This window comes from Apostichopus japonicus, chromosome 22 (genome assembly GCF_037975245.1).
Source record: "Apostichopus japonicus isolate 1M-3 chromosome 22, ASM3797524v1, whole genome shotgun sequence".
Classification (NCBI taxonomy): domain Eukaryota; kingdom Metazoa; phylum Echinodermata; class Holothuroidea; order Aspidochirotida; family Stichopodidae; genus Apostichopus; species Apostichopus japonicus.
The window spans coordinates 11,792,419-11,812,983 of NC_092582.1; the positions used below are offsets into that span (position 1 = coordinate 11,792,419).

General features: G+C 35.2%; 1 protein-coding gene across 1 annotated transcript; it reads right to left on the reverse strand.

Annotated features, from left to right (window-relative positions):
* Positions 1 to 12,601: 12,601 nt before the first annotated feature.
* Positions 12,602 to 15,866, reverse strand: LOC139964085 (uncharacterized). The gene is made up of 3 exons (XM_071965436.1): positions 14,444 to 15,866; positions 13,372 to 13,477; positions 12,602 to 12,773 (listed from the first exon to the last, which is right to left on the reverse strand). The coding sequence occupies exons 1-3, from the start codon at positions 14,598 to 14,600 to the stop codon at positions 12,602 to 12,604; spliced, it is 435 nt and encodes a 144-aa protein (XP_071821537.1). The 5' UTR covers positions 14,601 to 15,866.
* Between the last annotated feature and the right edge of the window lie 4,699 nt (positions 15,867 to 20,565).

Here is a 20,565-nt window from a genome sequence, read left to right on the forward strand (position 1 = left end):
TCGATGAAATGTTTTGCCAGTTGTTGTCCAGCTTTGATCTTTGGTGAGTTTTTCTTTCGGAAATATTTGCCATTAAACTTGTACATTTTGAAAACAGAAGCCTTTTCTGGGTTTTTTTTTGGGGGGGGGGGGGCATACGTCGGACAAAAATTTGGGATGAACACTGACGTAATTGGTATAAACATTAAAGGTGGTTTCTCTAAAATTGCACGATGATGGCATAATAGTCATAAATTCATATATACCAAAGAATGAACGTCCAGGATAACTACTCACTGGAGGTGTGAATTCAACTGCTTAAAAAGACAAGAGTGATATCATCCTCCTGTTAACCCCCCCCTCCACCCTCCCGCCACCCGCTTAAGACCTTATTCCCATAGAACATTATCAATTCCACCGCTGTCTCTGGTAAATATTCAGTACTTACTTTACCCTATTAAGAAAACTAGAAATTGTGTTTACGCTAAATCACAACCACCTTGTCCAAGAGGATCGGTTTGTTAGCATGGACTGTACATGTGTATAATATCAAAATATTTTAATATCATAAAAAGTATATAGTGTACCATTCATGACTGTATAAAATTGCAATGATGTACGGATAATGTTTAAAAACAAATACAAAGACTGCATGTTTGGTGTTTTTGATGTCATGAATAGTACTTACAAATGTTATTTGAGTGTTCCTGTTGTCAAAGGTCTGTGTACTTATTTATGTTGTTCAGGGACTTTTTGTGCGTATCATATTTGAAACGTAATTGAGAAATGAAAAAAAAAATTGAAAAAATGTCAGAATAAATGTAACAAAACGACAATTGAAATACTGCAAGCAGAATTGAAATGTTACCGGCACTGGTCTTAGTTTTACGTAGTGGTCGGTATGTTTTATTGTTGTGTCCTTTAAAGCCACCCTTGAGGAACACGAGGGCTTATTCATAATGTGATAGTGGAATTTATAAGTCCAATGCCTTAAAAATTCTCGTATTTGTAAACAACTCTTGACAAAAGTTTAACACACTCTTCGTTTAAAGAAAAATCAACCAATAGAGAGCCTTGACTGCAAACAAACATTTGTTTTTAAAAAGTCAACAAAATATTGTACGTAGATTTTATTGCACTGGAGTCTTTAGAGAAAGCCGATTTTCTTTTCCAAGCGTTATATTTAAATGTGATTATTATATCACTGATGTTACTGAAAGTTTATTGTTGTTGTTATTGAAAGTTTGCTAAAATGATAATAAACAGTAAAAATATTCTAAATTAAATATCCCTGTTTACCTTATATCTTCTGATTAGGCGACACATCTTTTTGAACCTGAATCCAAATCCTCGTGACCTTTGACATGTACCCTTAAAGGTACGATCTTGGAAGACTTACTTTCTACATGGTAATGAGAGTTTCCGCTCTTTCTCTTCAAGGATAGCCTGAAACATTGGAATGCTATAGTAATGTTTCTCCAGCAATTACTGTTTTCAAGTAACCGAAAAGTGTGTTAAATCCATGGAGTGCTCCTTTAATGCTTAATTGTAATTTTGACGTCAGCTCCTCTGAAGATCATTTCTCTAAACTAAAAAGTGATACAGAATTGCAACCTGAACTGACAGCAGGAGCTTTTAAAGGTCTATAACATATTTAGAATTAACTCTGAATCGAAAGTCATACCCTCATATTTTAAGTAACATTTTGAGAAATTGAAATTCATAGGATGATGAAGAAAAAAATTATATCCAAATTAAAAATCTTTCTTGGATAAAGTAAACTGCTTTCCAAATGAAAGAAGTTCAGTATCAAGAGTAAAAGCATTGCAAGCATTACATTTACAAACTAAGTTTATTTCTTACCATGTTGCATTTCTACTCTACACTGAAAGCTTATTCTGAAGATCGAAAATAATATTTGTTGAAAACCTAATGCCAAGAGAAACCATATTATAAAAGCTACAATGAGGTCATCAAATGTCTGTCTTACAGACAGGACTTAAGTTAAGACCCATCCGCAGGTCTAACATGGGTGTGTAAGGAATTTTTTTGAAAATGTTCTCCCATGCTGCTAGTATAAGTGTTAGAGTAATTCTGTTTTTTCGACTTTTCACAAAGTATCTACTTTAAATATCTTTCAAAAGTACTACATGTTAAAATAAAAGATATTTTTGAATTTCTTTGTAAACAAATACTTTATGATTTTTGAGTGAATAAATATGGGAAAAAAGTAACATTTTTAACACAAATTGTCAATGAAATCGGAATATCGTTTCTAATCCCTTCAATTTTAGGGGAGATTAGATAAAGGGATTAGATGCGATAAACATAAGCCTGTAGAAGGGATCATTTTAACATTTGGTTATTTTGTCTCCGCTATTTGGATTCGTTTTCAAAGGGCAAGGTCTTCCTCTATTTCCTTTTAATTTAACCAATCCGAGTGAGCAAATGGTTATGAATGTACAAAGCTTATGTAGGCGGTACATATATTATTGAGCTCCGCCCTCAACAGTCAAATGCGTGTGATATAGGCGAGGCTTTGCTTTGATTCGAATATTTATAAAGGGAGATATTGTTGTAACATATGGTCTGGTACTAGATATACCAATCTGAATCCCATTTGTATTACACAGAAGAGAGCAGTCCGCCATACAACACATGCCAAACCACGGGACCACACAAATCCTCTTTTTAAGCGCTCTAATTTGTTAAACACTGATGACATTATAAGGGTTAACCTTGCTACATTTGCTTATAAGGTATGGAATGGACTGTTACCAAATGCTTTTAATGACTACTTAATATGTAACAGTGATATTCATCATTACAATACCAGATCTTCAGGCAATGCACATTATAACAGGTATAATTCTACAATGGGGATGTTATCACTAAGGGCACGTACAATCAAAACATGGAATTCTCTATCAGACAATATTACAAATAAACCTTCTGCAAAATCATTCAGAAGAAACTTTATTCAAAAAATTATTGCATCTTATTAATTGAACATGTTTATTTTTTCTTATATATTTAGTTTACCTTTTACTTTTCTTTACAGGGAGTCCTCTACTTTGTTAAACCATCTGAAGGTTTTTTAGAGGACTTCCTATCACATTGTATATATTCACGTGATAAAACAAATAAATCAATCAATCAATTATGAACCAAAACAACGAAGTGAAATTGAACAACTGTTTCCAAACGATCAATTTAAAGGTTAAAGAAGGGTTAATAGTGTTTTTATATAGAAGCAGAAAATGAACAATAATGAGAACATTTAATTGGGATGGACGGAAGTTTTTTTTTTCACTTTCGGCCTAGCATAATTTGCATACAATCTTCAAATGGAATGTTGTTGATATTGGCATGAACTGATTAGAACTGGGCATTGAAATAACCGCGGATATGATCTATCTTGTGGATATTTGTTTACCGCTTGTAAATATGTGTTTCGAGTTTGACTAGAGTCCGAGGAAGTCCACTCGGGTTACACTTGGCTCATAGGACAGCAAACTCTTAAGAATCTATAATATGCTGCTTTTTCTGTGAAGGGTCCTTTGACTAGTCTTTATACCAGTATAGAGGTGTCGTAAACCAGGTCAAGCCCCCGGGAACAATTATGACAGCTGTTCCCCCTCTTTGTACCCCCCGTCCCCTAAATGATCGCCGGGCCCGGCATCTGACCCACAACCCCCCCCCCCCGTTCCCATACTCGTCACCCCGTGTAAAACCACTTAGAAGGGATAACATTAAACAGAGGACGCTATACTGCGTAACTAACGTTGCTAGCGTTACCGCTTCCGTTAAACAGCGATGACAATGATTCAACAAGCGTTATTGCTAACGCCCTCTGTTCGTTTTACAGTAAGAGAAATGTCCTGGAACGCTGGACCTTAAAATTAATCGATTATGACGTGGATTTATTTGTTATAATTTCGACTGTTATTTGAGAACACAACCAAAACATACATTATGTATCCTTCTTTCTATAGTTACCCTTTAATAGCTCATATTTGACCTTTTAATATTAAACATATAGGTAAATAATATAAATATGAAAGAAAAACAGCTGCGAATCTCTAGTTGTCCGGACATTTTGAAGGGCTATTTGGCGAGATTAAAAATGATGTATATATTTTACAACTTTTTTATTGACATAGATGATCACACATCAATAGTTTGATAATGAAATAATATTTCGAATGGTAGCTAATTATATTTGGCGAGAAAACAATTGACTGTTAATTTAACGTTTATCAATTTCCGGCTCATTGATGGTTGAAATTGATGTTATATACACAGGCAGTGAGTTGGCAATAACACGCAATAATGCGTCATGTGGTCAAGGTAGGGTGGTATAGCATAACTACTATGCTAGGACCAGATTCAAATTGAAACAATACGTCGATTGCATATAAAGCTTTGCCCACCACCTTTCGTCGATAAATGAATAGCTGACATCTGCCGCAAAACTAAAAACAATTTGTTGGTTGTAGCATCCATGTTAACTTAAGACTTATAGACAAGCATGAATTAGTTTTATGCGATATATTTAACTATAGAACAAACAACAACTACAACTTCAAGAACATTAAACCAATTTTTGAAACCTAGTCTTGACAAATATTTATGTCGGATTGGCTGAATTCAAATATGACATATTCAAATGGAAAATAATACGAAAAGCTAGAAAAATAATATCTGAGCTAAAGACGCCCTTCGAAATATATTGATGCCTCCGGAAAACATAGCCATCCTAACCAAAACGAAGGCTTGGTTTAATTCCGAGCTAAACAGAGATTTGAAGAGATTAACTTCTTAACACTTCGGTGCTCCCCTGGGTAATGATTTCGGCGCTTCTGTTGCCCTGCCAACAAGGTTCTGCTTACGTCACAGCTTATTGTTTTAAATATAAAGAGGGAATTCAAACAGACAGACATATATGGTGTGCAAAGTCGTATTAAACGTTTGTTTATCAAACTAACGCATGCGCATATTTTTCTGTGACTACCTCTTTTGGTTGGTAAATGACAAATGAATATTCATTTCCGTCAACAGGCAGCCAATGGCAACATGAGAAATAAACAACAAATGTTACCTACCAAATGATTTATATTGCTGGAAGCTATATGTCTGGATGAAATTCTCGGTAGATTATACAGTGACGTGTCAAATGTGAAATTAAACGGTGTTTCATAGCTAATGTAGAGTGGCTTAGTGGCTTAGAGTGGGGTGGAGGGGGGGGGGGGCAGTAGATAGTGGTTAAGTTTGCAAAATAAGTACGTTTGGTTAGTTTGCCGTTCAATCAGCTTTCAATTTGTTCAAATTTATGAAACACGTTAGTATAGGCTATTTCATATTTACCGTCTTGAGCATTTAAGAAAACACCAGTTGGTATCCTTCCTAGCCCCCCCCCCCCCGCCCACCCTCCCAACCTCACTCCACATCCGCTACCGATCCCAATCCATGCAACAGTAGTACAGTGATTAATAAATCTCCGCATATATTTCTCAAAGATTACGTATTAATACGAAGAATACGTAATGGAATTATTGGAAGTTTCAGTATCCGGAATAGTTCTATCTTTCATAGCTAAAAGACGTTTCAAAAATTGTCGAAATGCAAGCGATACTATTTCATGCACGAAGTGGTGTGATACCAGTGGCGTAGGAAGGTACTTTTGAGTGGGGGGGGGGGGGAGGCTGAAGACTGATGGCCGGCCTGGGGGAGTGGTCTAAGGATTTTTTTTGAATTTCCAGGTGGCCTCAGATGCAATTTGGTGCAATATAGCACACTTCAACACCCACTCCATTTTGTAAATAATTATGCATTTTCACCTGGCCTTAGATGCAATTTGGTGATCCAAATTAGATTTTTTTCTCATTTGGAAATGAAAAAGGGGTTTTCTGACTTGCGAAGCGGGGGGCGGAATGATACTTCCGCCCCCATATTTTTCACTGGGGGGGGGGGGCTGGCGCCCCAGCCCCCGGTTCCTACGCCCTTGTCTGATACCATCGTATTTATGTATCATTAACTCCTTTCTTTATTAGACACATTTCCCTTTTGGGTTTCTGTGACGTGAAGGTATATACCACCCTACTCAAGTGGATTGCCATCAAGAAAGAAAAAAAAAGGAAAACGTGAAGTCTTTAACTAAGACAGGACTCGAAGACGTGACATCTAAACAGATTTATATGAAGATTATCAAATAACGCACACTTTCTTTGTCCTGTCAAGGGAAAAGGGTGATTACAAAGGGTTCAATAGTAACCCATCACAGCATGAATACATACTAGTATAGAAAATATCCTTAAGTTAAAAGCTAAAGGCAGTAAACTCCTTTAACTTAAAGGGATAAAATTGAACTGGTTCTGACTTGGTAACGATGTTAAATGTTGCAAGTAGAGACAACCTCATCACAGTTAAAGCGATATTCCGGTGGCAGGCAATCTTACTTAGTATTATTCTACACTGTTTATTGAATTTCCACCTCAGTATCTAGATAAGATTGTTTGAATCAAGGAGATCGAAACTGCTTGTTTGAATGTAGGCATTTTTAACAGTTATAGACCTCCCTTACTCAGGCAATTGGATAACAATAGGTTGTTTGTGATATCATCTTCTTCTTCTTCTTTAACGTTTTCTTTATTATCAGTGTTTTTTTTCTTAGATTTCATCTTTGAAATGTCATTGGTACATTGCAAAGTTTGTTTAGTTGCCAATGTTTTCTGTATTTAAAATTTTATCGATATGTATCATTTTTCCCAAGAATGTGGTTTTCTTCATTGGGTAAATGATTGATTCGCTATGAAAAAAAGCAACGAAACTGTTAGTTCAATGATCATGATGACATCACCGACTTCGCTGTAGCCATATCAATTAACTAATAAAATAATATGAAACTTTTACAACATTTTTTCCCCACGATACTAAATGATATTAAGAATTTGGCCTAAAGATTCAGAAAGTTTCCAATAATGTTGTTAACCATTAAACCACAGTCATTGGGCATCTCTTTAATAGTTATACATGCCTTTAACATGCTGGGGCAGTCGTTCATTCTACGTAGAATGTTTCAGTCTATTGAACGCCAGCCTGGCAATAATTCAACAATTAATTGTTTTATTTTATACTATGTAAACAGCTCGTTTGCTTATATCTATTGAACATATAAAGCAACGCCCCAAATGACAATGATCATAATTAAACATTTTAAACAATTAATTACTTATTTACTCTCAATGTCTGATAGCTAAATCAACAGTATCAGCTGCTGAAATATAAAATTAATATTTGTTAATATTTACAATTGCTGTCATTAATAACGTCATATTGGATCAAAATTTTGACATTTTCCTGAACAGCGCAAAAAGTAAAGAAATCGAATAAAATATATTTAAAAATAAATAGTATTTGTTTTGTATTTTAACATATAACACTCCTTTATGTGCGTTTTGGAGGGGTGTGGGTGAGAGGGAAATAATAATATTTTGATTTTCAATAAGCTATTGCCAAAAAGTTGATCAAAAAGATATTGAATGATATTATAGCTTCCAACCACAAGGTTGATGTGATTACTTGAGGTCGGCAAATGTTCTGCTCGTGTTCTTTTCTAGCAAAAGAAGGTTATACGTTTCATTTTCTACATAAACTAGCTGCATAGTAGTGGAACATCAAAGCAACTCTCATTGGTTGCTATACGGAAAGTGACATCAAGAATGACAACACTCAGATGGGAAAGGAATATAAAGGCTTAAAAGTCACAAACGGGCATCCAATTTTACTGATGTCATCCTGTCACTAGGGTGTAGAACATATTAATGATCTGCCCATTTCTTCTTTGAGGGGATAGGGATCGGGGTATTGTGTATTCTTGGGGTAAAAGAAGACAAATATTGAATGTAGCAAATTTTAGTTAGCAAAAAGAAAACAGTAAAGTAACATTGCCATTTTCTACATTAGTTAACATTCCTATCATACAGGTGAACGTAACTGCTTTTCCTGTTCCTCTAACAGATAAATAATTTACCTGTCAAACTTTATTATCATGAAGAGTTCATGGAGAAAACAGTGGGTTAGAGGCTTTGGGGCGGGTGGGGGGGGGGGGAACTCCTGCTGCACATATACACGTTCTAATCCGAATATAGTGAGACCATTGATTAATCGTTACAGACCACGAATTCTCATCATATAGGTGGTGGCCATCGGGCCAAGGTAAGCGGGAAAATATCAATAAGTCGACCTTGAAAAGGAAATAAGCCTACAACATTGAATAAGTTTTCTATATTAGACCGATTTATATAGCCTTTAGGGTTGAACACTATACCGGCCTTCTCTGTACAGTCCCTTAATTTAAGTCAATTGTGAGAATTGGATTCCGACCGGGCGTATAGAAGAAAATTATTTGAGGACTCATTTTGGTGTTTCTATACAAATGCGTTTCTAAAGTTGATGACTTTCAAGTTTAATTGCAGTGATTCTGTCTGTGACGAATAAACAGATTTCACTAGATCAGGGTTTCCCTAACTTTATCCCCCCCCCCCACGAACCCCCTGTGGATGTCAGAGTTGTCCACGAACCCCCAACTTTTCGAGACGCGATCTGAGTCATTATTATACTATAATACGCATAACAGCCTGTGTCTGTTTCATAATTCAGTTATTTATCACATGTACGTTACGGTACTACTATGGCAACATATGCGTACGGTACGCGAAAAGAGTGTGTCGAAAGGTACGACTTTTGTACATTACAAACTTATATGATATATCAGATTTTAGTTCAACAAAAAGTACTCTAGTTTTGACTTTCAGAAACGTCTCACGAACACCCTGGGATGGACTCACGCACCCCCTGGGGGTTCATGCATCCCAGTTAGGGAACCCCTGCACTAGTTAGTGGCAGCATGCCATTCCACATTAAACACAATGACAGCATCCCGCAAGACCCGCATTACCTAAAAAACATGTTTGCTTTCTGTATGTTGATTAAAACAAAATGCTTACGTATACATTTTTGGGAGGAAATTACTGAGTCTATACATATTATTTATCGGATTAGGAAGAAATAAACACAAGTTTGGATTCTGTCTGTTTTATGAATCCATATGGTATCGAATTTTCTCGTTACATCTATTTTGTTTGTATAGTAGCTTTACAAACAGGAAACTAAGTTAATTCTTTTAGGTCTAACATTTTTAGAACTAATATAGTGATTATAGTTTTTATCGACAATACAATGTATGAAACATAAAATATCCTGTGACATTTGAAAAAAAATGAATTCTCCATTGACATCTTTTCTTTTTTGAAATGTTATAAACTTTCTCTTTGCTTGGTATCAAACTTTTCCAACATAATTTTATTTGAATTCATGACTTTCTCTTCCACCTATAAAGCTAAAAGTGGCAGAAATTAATCAGCTAATGGTTGATGCAAACACTCAAGCCAATTTTGATATATACCAGACAGGTGTGAAGTTTATAAATTATATTAGCTGATCATCAGACATCAGGTGGGAAAATCAAATATTATACTTCAATAATCTTGACTTTTTTTTAAACAAAATGTTACTTTTTATCGCTATATAAACAGAGGGTGCGTTATGCAGTTTGCCAAACAAAAATCGTTAAAGTGATATTTTCCAGGCTGGAGATATTATATGGTGACGTAACCAGATTGGTGCTGGCAGTGTCCGCTTAGTCGCTGTGACAAAGAAATATGAGTAAATCTCTCATAATCACCATCCCATTATATACAAATATTACCCATGGATTATCTACAGTCGTTAACCATCCACCCACTCGCCACCATCCCCTCCCCTACCCCAAACCCTACCTTCACCCCTGACCCCTCACCTCTCACCCCTCACCCCTGCAGTACCACACTAGCATCAATTAAAAGTCCCTAACCTTCCAAAATGTTTTAATGCTCGACTCTTCCATTGAAACGCTGAGTAAACCACGCACGCGCATAAAAGATAATGTAACTATGGAGTAAATATGGCACGGAGTCAAGTTTTTCATTATTTTGTGAAGAGCCCAAAATATCATTTGGGAGTAGGGAAATGGAAAGAGATGTTGCAATTATTATTTTTAAATTTATGTGAGGCTTAAATCTTAACTCGACTTTTCAAGTTGGGGCTCAAATTTGGTAGTAATGATGAGAGTTTTCCTTTGCAAACGTTTAGCATCAGAATTCTGACAAAATTAAATTCTGATAATGCTATTAAAACCGCTTTCAGATTCGCGAGAATATTCAATATTCCAACTTTGCTCAACATTATTTTAACCTTGATCAAAGCTATCACGATTGTTGCTAGTTTGCAAATTTCATATGATACCCGTCATGTTTATGTCCTGGTCGGGTGTAATTGTGAAGGTTTTTAGAGGAACCCATCACAGCATGATAAAGAAACTAACACAGCAAACCCTCACGTATCACCAACCTCAACTCTGTAAAAGTTTGGGACTGATCAAGAATTTTTAACCTTTAGTAGTTGTAATCATTTGAGCGCAACAAATATTAAATCGATAAAAATAAGTGACAATGTTATCAGTAAATTGTCAGAGATACTGACATAGTTTGCGCACGTAGTCAATTTTGAGCTTATATCACTGCAGGCCAAAACAAGTAAATGTAAAAGAAAAGATTATTCGATATAAAATAAAATATTTAATAAATCGGACATGCGCAAAAGCAAATGACAATCCATTATATGTTAATCACTTTTAGGATTTAGAATGTACCATGCACCTCAATTTTGTAAACGGAAAAGAGCTCTTGAAACGAACTTTACTAATTTTAGAGTAAACAGAATCATTTGAAAACTGTCAGCCTGTCAAAATTGTAAAACAAATCTGTATCGTTTTTAATCGTCTATCGTTGTTAATCAGGTTGGTTTCGCGATAAACTTACATTCAATGATGCGATGTTAGTATGTAAAGTATGTATAGTTTATGATTATATTGATAAAAGAGCTGATGGTATGCAATTACCCAGTAACACCATCGCGATGCAAGGTGCGTGGTGTCCTGGTAGCGAGCATTTATTCCGTGTGATATTGATGTATCAAAATGTCAATTCTCATTCTAAATATTCTTTCTTTTTTTGTTTACCTTGGACTATACTACAGTGGTCCCATAAATGCAAGCAAATACATTTACCAAGTATCCATTGAATTCAGAACATATTTAGCAAACTATCTGTGCCTAAAGTTGTCACCTTGCAGTGATGATTTCATGGGGTGCCCTCACATCCCTCAGTTTGTAAGAAAGTGTTCAGTTACTGAGGTAAACTCTCTACCGTCGGATGGTGACACTGAATGGGCGCGTCTCCTTATTCCGTTGAACACGCATCGCTAAGAGAAGGCTTGGTATAAGCCAGTGGTCATCCACAATCATCCCATAGATGTGGTTTCAAGTCGGCTTCTTTTGACTTTCTATCCCTTAAGATTCACTCAACTAAACCGAAGAAGAAGTACCAGTATTTTAGAATCTAAATTAACTCTTCAGTAACAAAAATGCTTAAGAAAGTATTTAAAGTAAACATAATCACCATTATTTGTCTGTGAATGGTTATATTAAGCATTATTTATTATCATTATCTTTAGTACTGTCCGTCACGTGATGGTATATTGAAGAGTGTGTTAGTTGTTGTTATTTTGCGAATTTGAGAAAGCTTGAAGTAATTACAAAACTTGATTTTCTTTTTGTTTGTAAGGTTCAATAACAAACTATTCAGTAAACTGAACTTGATTTATGACACCTCAGATTATATTCTTCAGCATTCAAATTACATAGACTATTATTGACAAATGTGTTGAAGTGCATTATGGGATATTATTTATGAGTATATGTCGCTATTTTCATGGTTTAAACAAACGCATTAACAATGTCATGTTAAATTAATTTGGTCTTTATAAAGTTCCAGAAAAAACAGGACAGAAAATATATATGTAAGGATATTTCCCTTTAAAAGACAAAATATATTTTATATTCACCAAAGCTATGAGAAAAAAGGGAATAAACTTTTAAATTATCAGTTTGAGAAATTAAATCAGTTTTTATGTGACACGATCGAACGTGCATCAAGGAGAAAATATCGCTAGATTATCAGCACTGCAGGAAAAGAAATAATATAGTCAAACTAGCCATTAATATCCAGGGTTGGATTTACCTCTTTGGCGCTGAGAGAGAGAGCCAGACAACTTGATACCGTCGCCCCCAGTAAAAGTGAGGCTACAAAAGACAGGTGTTGTGTTTTGATATTTTAATTCATAGGCGTAGTTAATATATATGTATATAATACACGTGCAATGGAGCACGTAGTTAAGAACTGTCGTGGCTGTTTTTCATTGATGTATGATGATGCTGTACTCTGCAAGTTATAGGAAAGAGGTAATAGGAAAGAGGTCACAAATATCGTTTTTATTTAAGCGATATTTATTTCACTTGAGTCACTTTCCCCCAATTTGCTTTTCCTTATTTGTTTGGTACTATTTAATTTTGGGCCTTGTTTAGTATAGGACACTGGGCCTAAACCTATTATGTCCTAGTGGTAAATCCTACCCTAGGAATATCGACCAAGAAAATTTGTAGTTTTTTTGTTTTTAGGTTAGTTTATGGTGAAGCAGTCGTTTCGGTGACAAGGTGCTCGTATTCGGAATAAAACCAACCAAGGAGCTCACATCGGGTCTTGCACTTTGGCTCGCGTTTATATTTACAGGTGTCCTGGAGTTGATAGAGGTAAACAAAACATCGGTATGGGTCTGCAACGTTCGGATACGGAGCTCTAGAAAATAGAGAGAATACAACAAAAACATGATAAAACAGGTAAAAAAACAACGATATTTAGCTGTGACGTAAGGAGGGTTTTAGAAACTACAGAAAGAACGCGTTATCGAGACCAGAATCGTGATAATAGTCTGCTATGGGACAGAGAAGTCAAACAGAAACACGATTATGTGGTTCTTTTATATTTTTTGAGGAACCTGTTGATATTAAACAAGAAGAGAATTACCCAAATACTGGTACGAGAGCACGAAAGACAATATTGGCAAAATGTCGCATCGGTTGATTAGATTCAAGTAATTAGTTAGTCTATGTTTTTTGTTTTTGTTTTTAGCAACTACCAGATCGTCTTTATTACATGCATAATTATGTCACTTTTTTGATACGATTCGTTATATAATAAATTGAAATTAGTAAACTAACTTGAATATAACTTTAAATACGACCTAATGAATCATCCGAATAAGTCAAAAACTTGACAATTAAAAATATTTTTCATTGTTAATAGTTGTTAGCATATATTAGCATATATTTGCATAATTTAGCATAATTCAGCATAAGTAAGCAGACATACGACTATTACCGACTACTGTACTTACTTTTTACAGCATACCACACTCAAGTCATCCGCACAGAAACAGAATGTACAGCCATCGTCATTTGGGTTGATTACTTGGTCACCGGGAATAGTACAGCCCAGAGATGCTGCAAATAAATGATCAAAGTAGATATTAATATTAAATTATGAGCTACTATATGCTAAAATTGGCATCCGGACCCCCTTCCCTGCCGTATAGGATTTGCTACAAAATAGTATATATTGCTGACCTTGCGTGTTTACTACAACGTTTTTGTGGCTCTTTTGGTAACAAATAAATATTAACAATCATGATACTTTATAGGTAAATATTAACCAGCTCATGACATATTTCCAGGTGCACTTTGAGAGTCGATATGTGTCTCTGATTAATTGTTCAGTAACTTTCAAATACTGGAGTAGCAATCTCTAGAAATAAAGGGAAATTATAGAACCAACCTAAATATAGCTCCTTTATGAAACGGAACTATAACATTTAATACGGGGGGCATCATTAAACAATATGATACAATGCATGTTATGAACTGCCCCCTTATATCCCCCTTCTATCCCCCTTCCACCCCCTCCTTTCCCCCTCCTATACCCCTCCTCCTCATTTCCCTTTCATTGTTTTGGAGATATATTGAGCAGGTGTGTAGAAACGACGTCACTATTTATCGTTTGTTTATTTAATAGGCAAATGTGTTATATAGATGGATAATGTTACCATAACGACAGCGGTTCTTACGTTACCTAATATTGCCATCCATGTCCGTAACAGAATATGAAAATATGAAAAAGAAAAGAAAAAGGTATACAGAGCTATCATGTTCTAGTGGTACTATCACCTGACACATTGACATTATGCAACCCTTCCCCTCTACCCCTTAACCTTTCCCATTCCCCACTCTCCCGATTTTACGAACCAATATATCTTTCGAAATGAGCACGGTATTTTCTAGCTTTCGTGAGAATTACAAGTCTCCTCCATCATACATAATAATAGGATGACAGTTATTTTTTGAATTTTTGCCTCTCCTTTTAATTTTTATTTTGTCTCATTCAACTAAATATTAAATGCAATGTTTACTCACAGTCAATATAACACACTCCATTATCAGGTTTCTGGTTTGGTCTTGTTTCATTCACTGGCAGAATTCCCTCCAATTCGTTTTTCTTTAACCCATAAGTCTGCGCCAAAGAGACACCAATCATGCCAATAAAGACGGCTGTATGAAGAAGTCTCATCATTCTTGAAGTAAGGTTTTACTCGAGAGAGGTAATCTGAAAGAAATGTTCATTAAAATCCTTACATTTTTGAAGACGTGTCCATAAATAAATAAATGTAAAAAAAAACAATATTCTTACAAAGAGAAAAAAAGGTTATCATAAAGTATGGATTTTGTTTTATAAATCTGCCAATTATAATTGCAACTTTGTCTGTCACCGGAAAACTTGTCTCTTACAAGACTCCTTTCTCGTATGAATTCAGTTTAGTGGACATATCGAACTTCAATTTAAAATTGATTGAGTATATATAAAATGAAATATGAAGCAGTACATACCTGTATTGGATAATATCGAGTTATTTACCGGGAAACATAAATTTGTCTTGAAGATGTAGAGTTGGAATTTATTTATCGGTCAATTATGCTGGTTCACTTCACAGGAATAAAAGCTTAAGTAAAACAAAATCTGTAGTTCTACCTTGATAATTATTTTAACTGACCACTTACCAGTGACCACAAGCAATTAATTACCTTATTTGCGAACAGATGTAACACGTGCTCCGTCATATTAATACTGGGTGATATCAATCGAAATATATCTAGTAAGATATTTATGAATCGATTAAGGAAATTTCAGTGCTCTTTTTTGAAGCTATAAACCGATGAGAAGTGTAAGTGTTTTGGGTTTTTCTTTTCTTTTGGTGTGCGCGACCAAACATAGAAAGTATGAAGATTGCATTGAATATAATAAAGTCATTTAGTGTTCTCATCTGTCAAAATTCAAACTTATGGTTGGGCTATAAACACTGTCTGGTCCAACTGGACACTGCAAGGACACATTGATATATCATTCGGCCACTGACTCCTTGAGAGCATGTTGCATATCAGCAGGGTATACAACATTACACTATACAAACACCTCGAATTTACTAAAGAAATTTGATCCCTGCCCCAGACACGTAACCAAGGCTTTTCTTTCATAGGAATTAAAAATTAATCTATGACGTTAGTTCATCTGTCAAACTTATTATTTTTTCAGCTGGTTTTGGAATGATTTTTTTGACGCCAATAAGGAAATATAACAATTGCTCAAAATAATACGATTTGTTTGCTTTGGTCAATATAACAAGAGACAAGTGACTAGTTAATCAATGAAAAATATGACAAACAAGCAAGTCAAATGACCAGTGGTCAACGGAATAGGCTTTGATTAATATCTTAGTATTTACTCATTAAATACGTTGAGTAAAAATCTGAGATGATAATCAAAAACAGGTGTTTTGGATAACATAATCCCTTTTAGTTTCGAAATTTGGACACAAATAGTATTCGGTCGACACCTAGTGAACATAGTGTGCATGGTGACATCAAGGAGGAAGGGGGATTAGGAACAATACCCAATCATTATGCTTCCCCCAGTTTCCCACCCCTTCCCCAGCTGCTCATAAATATGCCCGTATTGTAAACGAGTTTATACCTATGACAGGTGCTATAATGTTATTCCAAACTGATTTCCATCCAAACTCTTCGTTTGCCATCCATTCTCTTCCCCCCCCCCCCTTATCCTGGACATTCTGGTGCCGCCACAGAGAACAAATACCGCAAATGATTCTTGTCAACTATATAGCAATTACTGCTGCTTTTGATAATTTCTGTCCTCATTGATCAAGCTAATCGGGTTTGAGTGTCTGAATCATTTTTTTTTGAAAATTAATATCGCTCAAGGGCAAGGTGGTAATTAACACGAAACATTGAAAAGCAAATAATATTAGTTTTACCTGAGAGAGAAATATTAATGTAAACCAATTAAAATCAAATAGAAAACCAAATCAAAGGGGAAGGGAAAAAAACACTGGTTAACATATTAATAAATTTATTTGATTATGTTTTTTTTATTCATGTAGTGTTTACCGAGACAATCTATCATCGTTCTGTTCGTCATCTGTTCATCTTAGCTTTCAACATGTGATATGCTATTTTTATCAGTTTAACATTATTATGGTTAAGTTAAAGGAACATGCATGTAGGTCCAATAAATATATTATCTCCCTCCGTCTTTTGTTCATATAAGAGAATTAAATATATAAACATATGATTACATGAGATGACAAACCAATCCTATTTTTATTTAAACTTTCCTGTAGGTCTTCATCCTCCAAATTACTCCCTGATATTTATAAGTATGTCCATTAATTAAATAACAATTGTTTCAATGTGGTCATAAGTTAGGTGGCTATTTTGTGAGTATTTCAGTTCGATTATGACTTTATAGCATATTTGGATCAAATACTAGCCAATATCCATTCCTCTGTCAAATCCCTCCTCCCCCTCCCCCGGCAGACAAGCGAAATCGACTTAAAGGTATCTCATTTAGCTCCTTGTGTGAAGACGTACTTACAGACCTAGCTTGAAAATATGCCTCAGAACGTACCATTTCAAATATTCAATTATAATTCCTTCTAGGGGAGGACCTTATACCCCCTATATGGGAGGTAGCTTGACAACCCCAGGGCCACCCCTCTCCTTTATGAAATCCTAGATTCGTCCATGAATACTGCTCAGCATATCAACTATCTAACTTTCTGATAGTTCACTTATTCATGTACCTTTAAGTTATGATCACGTTTTTAAGAAGACCTAATAATTTAATTTTACTTAACACAGGGAATTTCATTTGACCTTTACCCTCCGTTTACAACAGTTATGAAGGCATGACTATATTTGAATGTCTATGACAAGTCTTCAATATTTAGGCTGATAAACTGCTTGTGGAATCCATGATAACAGGCTGTTCACTGAATATTCATGATCTGCTTCCATTTAGCAGCCAGTTGGGACGATTTTCTAATGCTAATACCTCTCTAAACTGTACTCCAATATCATGCTCTCAAAGCACTGGTATTGACAGTACAAACAGTTCCTAATCTTGATCTGATAAAGGCATGATATTCATACTGCTCATACTGACAATACGAGTGCTCTGAAGCAGGACATGACACTACAGTATAGAAAAAATTGTCCCAACTGGGTGATATTTAGTCACATAGTTATGATGATTTTGTCGCTAGTAATGATCTTTAAAAAAATTCATTGCCAAATTTAATTTTTGATCTTCCATTCGAGTCAACATATGGTCCAGCTGTGATAACAGGCAGACTGAATGTTATCTTTATTCACCGTTGTCATGGTAATACAAGGCTTATTTTCAGAGTACAGTTGATTTACCATTTTATTCTTGTTTTACAATAAAACTGACAATGTCTTGCAGGAATGCAGGAATACCTACATACAATCTGAAAAAGCCAATTGAGCTGAAATTACCTTCTCAAGAATTTCCATAGACTTAACTCTTGGTCCCAATTGAATGTTGTCCAAAATGGAATCTGGAATAATTTGTTAATGAAAACGAAGTTTATATCAAAGAATATATTTATCTGTAGTTCACGAGTAGTTTCTATGCTTCTAAGTTGTAGAGATTTCCAATATATTAATGCATTCTTTTATGATGATTAAGTGTGTTCGCGTCACACACGTTGCATGTGCATCTCAATTTATTGAGGAGGAAAGGGGGGACCTTTCAAACCCCGGTCAGCTTCTGCCCCTCCGCCCTTCAAAACAAAGTTGAAATTTTTATGCAATGTATGGAGTATTATTCATTGAAACAATCTTCACTTTGCAAAAATAAAAAAACACTTTTACCCGCGGTTATCAACAGTAAATTATGACTATCAGCGGCCATGATTTCTTAATAAATGTAGGTACAAAATAATTTTTTATTTGTATCTGTTCTTTTAAAACGCACTGCTAACAGTCCAAAGATATTTGGACAAATATCCTTTTGAATACATATGGCTTATCAAGGAAATTGGCTGTACTACTTAGTTTAACATATTGACTATCAGTTACTCAGATGCATCAGTAAACTCAATGGAAAACAATACTTATTTTTGACTAAAATAACATGTTTACAATGCATTACAAATTTGTCAGTGACAAAGGGTGTTGAATGTTCAAGTTATTCATAGGTCCTGGAAAGTAACATTGGTTCTTAGATGTGATGCATCAATCCTCCCCAACCCCTTCCGATTATTCTTTTCATTATTTTTAATGGAGAGGGTGGGGCTTGGAGGTCACTAAAGGGGGAGGAGTCGAAATTTGGGAATGACACCTTCACTTTTCTACTCCCACTAGTGTATCACATTTGTTGAAATAATCTGTGTAAAATAAACACGAACAGATCTCATGCTAACTCGCGAGTACTTTGACTTTCTATTCTCTTTGTCGATAGCGAAAATTATTTTTGATTAGTGTTCGTACTTAGCGCCACCAGTCACCGATTTCAATATGGCGGCAATACTATTGACCTTTAACCTGAAGTACATTTTCTAATTTCACGTGATATCGTTGTGAAGGTATGAAACTTATGTTATATGACACTACTAATACAGCAAGCTTACACTGTTATCAAGTTTCTATGTAGAGAATGAGGTAATATTTTGCACAGCACGCTTTTTCAACTGAATGGTTAAAATGCCTTATCTCTTGTAATTCTATACAGGATGTAGAATTCGATATGTATCAGGCTGGTAGGAGTTTTGTTTCTTAGCAAAGCTCCATACAGACTTCCTTTCAATCTTCTATTTTCCATTTGGTTTGATAATTTTAAGTTTTCATTTCTCCTTTTATTTTTTATAGTAGGAGGAAAGGAGTAGGGGAACAAATGAAAATCATAAATAGGATGTAAGCCACCTCTTTTTCCTCTTTTACCATCCTCAGACGACATTTACATCACTAGAATCTTCCTTTAATTAAAGTGTAATTATCGGAACGGAATATTATTGTATAAGTTATCAAATTCGTCAAACTCAGTTCTTCATTTTATATGTAAAGCTATACCATTTTGCGTTGAATGTGGATAGAATTTTTTCATAATTTGCGCTTCACCACAGCCCCTGGATCTGAGCCTGCCAGCGTACAGTACAGCTTCCAGTTAATCATAAACAGTAATCTTCTTATTCCTTTTCTGTCACTGTGGCGGTTACAGTCACGATGTAAGGGGACTGGGGTTGAGAAGGAAGTAAAAGTTGTTTGGATTTTCGTTCCTATGTTTGCTCTATCTTGGGTCCTGGCTCTCACAAAGTACTCATCCATGGCTGATTAAATCAATAATTTCAGCCAAACGATAAAATGGTATTCATTATGTTATTGTATAAGGTCAACAGCACACCGTCATTGCATTCCGTAGAGCAAAGATATTGATATATTGACCAGTTTTGTGATGTTTTCTAAATACAGATGGCAATAGAATTGAGTGAAAGTTTCCACCAAGGCAATTGAGCTAAAAATAATTCTGTTTTGCATTGTAATGTGAAAGTCATTAATCTCTAAAGGAAAAAAGGAAAATAACATTTCTAACAAAATGACGCATATTTTAACCACACGAATTCGGTTTATATAGCTGACTTGGCTCTGAGCCAACTATCACTATTTCAACTGCACTTCGCCTAATACATGAATAATTATGAGTTATTCGTTGAACAGCTGTGGCATTCATTCGTAATTACCCGACATGAGTTGCCCATTTATGAGGTACACAATGATCTGATAGCATTAGGACACGTTTACAGGAAAGGAGCTTTCTTTATTTGAATTCTAATGAAGTGATTTTACGGTTCGAATGTACCCCGTTAAAAAAAATTTTTTTTATCCTTAACAAAACTGCTGTTAAATTACGTCTTAGTACAGGCCTCCTGCATGGCTGTCGATATTCTGTATTAAAAATACAACTTTTTTGACAGTGTACAAGAGGTCGCATTTTGATGAAATTTAAAAACGGAGAACATGGACAGCTAAGCAAACGTTCCGATTTCATCACATTTCAAATTTAAATCAATGATAAGAATATTATCATGAGAATGGAAGCTTTTGAAGGGTATAACTGCCATGATGAATCCACTATGATAGTAAAGGTGGGTTAAATTCTATTA